Source organism: Arachis stenosperma, chromosome 5, assembly GCF_014773155.1.
Source record: "Arachis stenosperma cultivar V10309 chromosome 5, arast.V10309.gnm1.PFL2, whole genome shotgun sequence".
In the NCBI taxonomy this organism is placed as follows: Eukaryota; Viridiplantae; Streptophyta; class Magnoliopsida; order Fabales; family Fabaceae; genus Arachis; species Arachis stenosperma.
Window position 1 is genome coordinate 510,519 of NC_080381.1, and position 8,019 is coordinate 518,537.

An 8,019-nucleotide genomic window follows, 5' to 3' on the forward strand; every position below is an offset into this window, starting at 1 on the left:
CTACTTCATATATTTCTTTCAATTATTTTTTTTTATCATTTTACCACTCTATTTTATTATTAAATTTGTATTTAATATTGTGTGTGATATGAAATCGTAGTTTTAATTTTATTTTTTTCACATGTTATTTTATTTTTATATAGCTTGCTATTATTTTTATAATTAGTTATAACAAGTTCTTGAGTTATTTATTCAAACGTTACAACTTTAAAATAAGTACTTTTATAATTAAAAATTCAAATACAAAATAACTTATTTATAAGTTGTTATTAATAAAAGTCCTTATACGTTAAACTATTTTTTCAAAAGAACTTATTTAAGTTGTTTACCTAAACTGAGCCTAAGTAGATAATAATAGTAACTTTTGAGTCACCAATAAACAAGTGCTTCTTTAACAAATTTAACAAGCGCATTTGTTAATCAAATTCTTGAAAACATATTTATCCTTTGCTCAAATAGAGTCCACACATCCATGCTTACAAAGAACATATTAGTGTTAATAACAGTTCCTTAATACTTTGAGTTGTGCCATCAAAGATTCGATTAAACTGAATTAAACTGGAGAATGATGCTAGGTGTAACACTTATTATTGTTTTTTTTTTGTAATTAAAATAAAGTCTAAAAGTCCAGCTGAAGATTACATATCAAAGATAAATCGGACTCTGGAGGCCTCTCTACAATCATCATCTAACATATATTTGATTTCATTAAGATAATTATCTATGAAATAGAAACCTAACTCTCTAGTGACACTTCTTTTGGCTAACCAGCACACACATTTTTTCTCTGTAAGTGTGCTTAAAAATTAAAATCCAGTCTCTTTTCATCATTAGACTAACACTTCTAGGTGTACACTTATGTACAAATATGTATAGACTTTTAAGATGAGAGTTTGGACCATTTAAAAAAAAAGTTTAATGGACAAAACAGGCTAACAAATTTAGTTTTTATTTTTATTTTTTTGTCTAAATAGATAATTTTTATTTAAAAAAAATTATATTATGGACTAAAAATCTAAAATATTAATTTTCGAACAAATTTTTTGTCTTTAATAGATAATGTTAGAATTTGAGTTATTTTTTTATTAGAAGTAAAGATATTTGAATTAGATTGGTAAGAAAAAAATGGTTAAAAAATTAATAAAAATAGGAAAAAAGAATAAAAAAATAAAAAAATAACTAAATGGGTTTGTCCATTTATTTCGCAGCCAAGTACGTTAAAGAACTCTAAAAGTGCCAATCCCAATGGACCCAACCCATTTTAACGGTTTTAATTAGAATTTCGTAATGTCATGGTCAAGTAACGTAAACGAATTCAGTATTAGTGTTTTAAGAAAGAAAAAATGAACAGAAATATAATTTTAATTAACAAAAGAAAATGTAATTTTAAATCTTAAGTGTAATTTAGTTTACTTTTATGAACAAAAAATATTATTCTATAATACATCTATTTTTTTTTATTTTGTGCTTAATATATATTTAGATTAACATTAAAAATCTTTGTATAATAGAATATTTTATTAATATGAAAAGAACTCAAATTTTAAAATTATACCTATTTACGATATTTTGATATAATAAAAAATTAAAAATATTATTCAAAATAAATAATTTTTTGTGGTAAAAATAAATTCGGTAGCCCGTGCATTTGCACGGGTCAAATGCTAGTATTAAGATGTAGGTAGATAATTTAAAAGTGTAATGTATTTTAATTTGATTGATAGTTGTTTATGTTGTTCAAAAAAGTTATTAATTATCTAACATAACCTTTTTATTTAACAAGACCTAATATCAACTCTTATATCAATCATGAAGATAAAAAAGAAGAAATGTCAAAGGCAAGTGTTTATTGTAGTGCGACAGGGGATTGCATCTATCTTCAGAGATATTTACATAAGACGGATAATACTTGGTCAATTTTCAATGTTTATCCATGTCAGCACGTTATACTTTTTCTAATTTCTTTTCATTTATTTAATGAGGCCTTAGCTTTGGCTAAGATGGTCCAATTTTTAAATGACATTTCCTCTATGCCTAAATGGTTGTGGACTATGATACATTGACTTTTTCTTTTTATTGCTAGTATTATTCTTCCATAACTACTTAAGGAGAAAGGGAAACACAAGGGGCAATTTGATTGATAGGTGAGATTCATGTAGAGCTTGCACAGCTGAGTCAAAATAGTTACAAACACTCCTGTGCATGAACATAGTGCTCACAAAAGCCGAAACCATGGTTGCTTGGGTTATCTTCTGACTACAATTCCATGCCAAATTACAATCCTACTAAAAGCTTGAAGAAAAACACAAGCTCGTGCATTTTGGATTCAGCTGTACACACTGCTAAAATGGCCATTCCATACATAGCCTTCATTAACATTTATATGTGGAGATTAAAACAACAAATCAAGCATCACTCATTGATTAACTCCCTATGGCGGTTGAGATCCTTCAGGTAACTAGAGCAAGTATAGTCCTCAAGGTCACATGCCTCTAACAAGAGTGATCTTGTTGCTGGTGAGTTTTGTTTGAGTTCAATAGCTGCTACTTCACCCTTGAGTAAGGGTACAACCTATTGTTATAGCAAGGACACATCATAATTGAGATTTGAAATACTAGTTACTGCTCCAGTTCATTTTTTTCTTTAATTGCCACAAAATGGTACATCTTAGATAACATTGATCCTAGGATGTACCAAAAAGTGACTGCAAGGTATAAAAAAAGAACAGGGGAGTAACTAAATCAGGTGAATGAGGAAATGAGTGCTGATTTTTTTTCTTACCTGATTCATGAATGGTCTCTTGGAGGATATCTGGTGGACACACAAGGAAGCTGTTACCATGGCATGCTTCATTTCAATAGGATCATATTCCCCTTCTAATCTGGGGTCTGCTATTTCCGTCACATTCATTGTATCCAGCAGTGGCTTAGCCTGACAAAACAATAGTATATCATTCTTATTTTGTCCTTCTCATAATTAAATAGAATATGTAATCTTTGAGCAAAATTGAGAGTTATAAACATCTTAATCCCTTGGTGTTCAAATTTGAATTAGGATCTTCCACAAGATATAAAAGGGGCTACTAAGACTTACCCAGATCACAAGGCTTTGCCTACTATCTGAATCGACAGCACGACGACCAGTTATGATCTCCAGTAACAAAACCCCAAATGCAAATACATCAGTCTTCTCATCCACAACTCCATGCATGAAGTACTCTGGAGCCAAATACCTACAGCCATTGATGCAACCAAGTGTTTTAGATACTGAAGTTACAATAAGAAAACATGTTAAGAGCTAAACTTGAGGCTGCAATACTAACCCAAATGTGCCTTCTATTGGGAAGACAACGTGGTGAGCCCAATTAGTTGGAAGCCACTTTGCCAATCCAAAATCTGAAATCTGAAGTTTATCACAGAAGCTATTAATGGTTAGAAAAAATACTTAACATGAAAGCCAAGAACTTATTTAGACTACTATGAAAGTACCTCAGCTTCATAATTTTCATTGAGTAGTATGTTAGAGGCTTTGATATCCCTATGAATGATTCTTCTAGGACAATCTTGATGCAGATACTGCAACCCTTCTGCCACTCCAATGGAGACCTTGAACCTTGTCTTCCACTCCAAGCATTCAGAACCTGACATGTTGAACACCTCTTAATTTGCAAGCAACTTTTATATATTGATGTCACTTTCTGATACATCTTTGGATATCAAAATACAATTGTGGCAAAAAGGTGATAATGGCAAGATAAATGACAATGGATGGATAAACAGAAAAGTGTAAGACCAAGAAATGAGAAGGATGTTGTATTTGGTAAGCACTACAAAAAAAAACGGACAAGAAGACAAAGACAAAACAGAAAAGTTGTATCTTTGTTCTTGTCTCCAATTTTCAGTAGACAGACAATTGAACAAAATATTGTTTTAAATAAGGACATTTATATGTTTCTGTATTTATCTCTTTCTCCACAGAGTTGTATCCCAGATGTTCTTGATATTTTAGTCTTGAGACGGATATCAAACGAGTTCCAAGTGATGAATGCATCAAACCCACCAAAGAGCAACGAAGAAAGGCTGCCATGTGGAGCATATTCTAGTACAAAGTAGTGACCGCGTTCAATCCCAAACCCAACAAGGCGTGTTGCATTTGGGTGGTTTATGTGTGCAATGATCCCAAGTTCTGTCAAGAAATCACCAGCTCTGTCCCCAGCATCCTTGGCATTCTTCATTAGTCTCTTGACTGCTATAACTTTCCCATCAGGTAGGTGCCCTTTGTACACTTCTGCATGGCCACCTTTACCAACCAGGTTCTCTGTGCAACCAAAAGTTCCAAGAATTAGAACAAAAGAAAATTCAAGTTATGATGTAAATTGCTATGTAACTGTTTCTGATCTTATTAAGGATTGAGGAATATTCAATTTATTTTTGGTAGATAAGGAAAATATTCAAATAATCAAATATTCAAAAGTCACCAATATTTATTGGATTTAAACTTTGACTTATAAGCATAATAAATCTAAGTTGGATTGATGATATGGGGCAAAATCTAGTTGAACTTTTTTCAATTCTAATGCTGAAGGATTCTAGGCTCTGAGACTGGCTTCTTATTCAAACCATTTGTCAACGGTTTTTCATTAAAATTATTTCATTAATTGACTAATAGTGGGTATTTTATTAAATACTCCTACATACGAAACATATTGCGAAATTGGGTCAAAAATAAAGGCTACAAATTTGATATACCTATTTGTATTTTTGTGAGGCTGCTTTCATTGCTAGTCTACTATTTTGCTATATGACCATCTTTTCTGCGTAATTTAACTAATTTGTAATAGTAGTGTGAACATTTTTTCAACGTAGGTTGATAGAACAAGACCAGAATAAATAATTATCTGCATAATAATTATAAATTTTATGAATTACGTGGTATGTTTTTAATGTATGATTATGATTATTCCGGGTCAATATTTATTTGAAATGGATAAAAGTCATAATCATATGTATTAATTTCTTCAACTACTACCATTCAAAATCAATTCCTAAACGAGAGTATCCCCACACTGCAGGGTGAGTTTGAAAGAAAGAACCTCATATACCAACCCTTTACGTCCCCAATTAATGAACGTTTTGGAAGACATGAGAAGACAAAGTTAGTAGGCCGTGTCCCTGACAAAATTATGGCCAATTCATTGATAAAAATCAAACGAGGAGGGTTCACTCTTCAAAATCTTATAATTGACAACAGATATGTCTCTTTTAAAAGGACACAATGCCCAAGCCCGAAGGCCAACAGTGGGACAATTTATGACTGATGGTAGCCGAAAGCACCATCAAGGACCACGCCTGTGTTTTGTTACTGTCAGAAACAGCACCCTCCCCAAGCACTTTCCCAATGGAAAATAAAAATATAAAAATGTTTGCTTTTTCATGTTTTATTTACATGTTAATAACCTATAGCAATGATCAAACTCACAATCGTATCTAATTAATCTAACTATAAAAAGATAGTATTAGATTTAGATTTTATAAAGACCAGTGTTAAATGAATATAAGAGGTGTGAAAGAAGGGACCCATGATCAGTTTTGTGTCCTTGTCCAGCAGAAAAGGGAACCCTATGCTTTTTGGTCAAAAAGTCGTCTACTATTTCTCCCAACTCCCATGTTTGGCAGTAAGCACCTAATCAACTCCCCAACCTCATGGCGCTGCTGACCCTTTCAACCATAATAACCATATAATTTCTCTCAACCTCCCCAAAATTAGTAAAATTTTAAATATATTTAATTCATTAAAACTTTAAAACTTTTATTAGTAGCAATTAGCATTCTTTTTACTTCTAGCTCCAATTATAACTAACTATTAACCAAATTCTAATAATAATAATAAAATAACAAATACTTTTGGGGTAAATTTCATATTCGTTGTACCAAAAATGAAAGAAGGCAGAAAGTGTTTTGCATATTCTTGAGTCTTAAAGTCTCAAACTAGTGGTAAAATTATTCCCTCCTTTTTATTCATCTACACCAAATTTGCTACTATCAGCAAAATCACTTACAACTTTGCAAGTTGAAACTAGGCATCAAACATAAATAAAAGTAAAGGAAAATGTAAAACGAAAATAAGCGACGGAAATAGAAAAAGTAGCAAGTTCTGCTAACCTGAGTTGAAATCGTTAGTTGCAGCTGCGAGTTCCGCGTAATCGAAGTTCCTCCAAGAAGGCTTCGTCGGAATAACACCTATGTCGATGCTATCTTCGGCGCTTCGAATCCGAGCCAGTTTCTTAGCAAAACCCTTCCTCGTGATTTCGTTCCCCGCAGAGAGCAGAGGAATCGTCGTCAATTTCTTAACGCTCTTGAACTTGAACACGTCGATCATTGTCTTCCACTGCTGCAAGTTGCTCTCCTTCGAATTTGTTTTTCTCAGCGCCGCCGCTGCCACCGCTGGCGGTGGCGGAAGCGGAAGCTTCTCCGGGGAGAAGGAGCTGCTGCTGCTGCTGCTGGTAGTGGTGGAGTCGGATTCTGTTTCAGAAACAGGAGCTTCCATTACACATCTCGGAGATGCGTCGTCGTCGCTAGAAAACTCTCTTCCGTTATCGCTTTTCGAATCCATTCTCTTCATCTTTCTTCTTCTTCTGCTTCCGCTTCTCTCTGCATAAACAACAAAACGCACCGTTTAAAACAGTTACAGAAAACAAGGAGGGAAAAGAAAATATGTATTCATTCATATCTTAAAAAAAAAATAATAAAATGATATATTTTTGTAAATAAAAATAAAAAATAGTAGTCATGAAGAAAAACAAAAACAGAGTAGGCATTCCTTTTTAAACAGGGGAATGAAATGAAAGCATAACATTTATTATTTACTTTCGTTGAGGGTTTAGTGTTGCATGATTGAGAGAAGAAAGAGGAAGTGAGAGAGGGTTGTTGTTGTTGGGAGGTTAAGAAGAAGCATGCAGAGAAAAGGAGGTTTTTATTGATAGGAGAAAATCCAAAAAGATATTTGAAATATTTATATGAAGTAATAATATTGCGTGGCCAAAAGAAGCGGTTTTCATTGGTAATGGAAGTGTTGGATAGTGATGCAATCTATGGCTTTTGCATTCAAGCTCGTAATTTTTGGCGCAACTAACGCACAAAAGCAAGCACCTCCCAAGTGGGAATTTAAGTGCTATTAAATAAAATAAAATAAAATAAAATCTTATTATATGTACTTAATTTCTTTTTCTTCTTTTGGGGGAATGTTTGACCTAGGTAAAAGATTTGGTCTTCCATATGTTCAATATCAAACTTGCGTATTGTGATATGCTTCATCAAAGTTGATTTATTAGGATCCCATTATATTGTTATTGCTTGCACAAGTCACATATTTGTTACTTCCCTCGTTAAACTTTCGGAAGCTTTTGCCAAACACTTAAACATGGAATATTTAGACAATACACACAAACACCCAAAATTTAAAAAGAGAGGTAATAATACTAATCACAAATAAAAGACATGTTGCATGAGAAACCCTAGCTTAAGGCAAGTTGTGAAACTTAAAAGACTTTTTTAAGGTACTTTTAGTTTTTCCATAAAGCAATAGGATATTATTTATTAACATATATATTTGGTCATTTCTTTTAGTATTTAGTGAAAAAGCATCTTAAGATTAAGGATGAAATGAAAAGGTTTCAATCTTTGAATGCATTATATTGTATAAGAACTTAAAGTTTACTTTTTATTTTATATATTTTGTTAAGATTTTCTACTTAATTATATATAGGAGGATAATTAGAAGAAAGAATTGTGACTCCTGATCATTACTCAATGATATTTGTCATTTTGGTGAAAATTTTATTTTATTCACATTGTAATAATATACTATATTTATCAATTATTTTCTACTTTAATTTTATCTTCTACATCACACAATTCAAATTAAAGCACAATAAAATATAAAACATTAACAATGTCAACTATATATGGCCTTTGTGACAAATCATTTAAAAATAGTTTAGTGGAGAATTCAATGATGGAA

At 32.0% G+C, this 8,019-nt stretch overlaps 1 protein-coding gene across 1 annotated transcript; it reads right to left on the minus strand.

Moving 5' to 3' along the window:
• Positions 1-2,184: 2,184 nt before the first annotated feature.
• On the minus strand, positions 2,185-6,994 carry LOC130979451 (receptor-like cytosolic serine/threonine-protein kinase RBK1). The gene is made up of 8 exons (XM_057902898.1): positions 6,867-6,994; positions 6,162-6,650; positions 4,060-4,317; positions 3,489-3,640; positions 3,323-3,402; positions 3,094-3,232; positions 2,782-2,931; positions 2,185-2,571 (listed from the first exon to the last, which is right to left on the minus strand). Exons 2-8 carry the CDS (start codon positions 6,619-6,621, stop codon positions 2,413-2,415), a joined length of 1,398 nt encoding a protein of 465 aa, XP_057758881.1. The 5' UTR covers positions 6,622-6,650; positions 6,867-6,994; the 3' UTR covers positions 2,185-2,412.
• Positions 6,995-8,019: the final 1,025 nt, after the last annotated feature.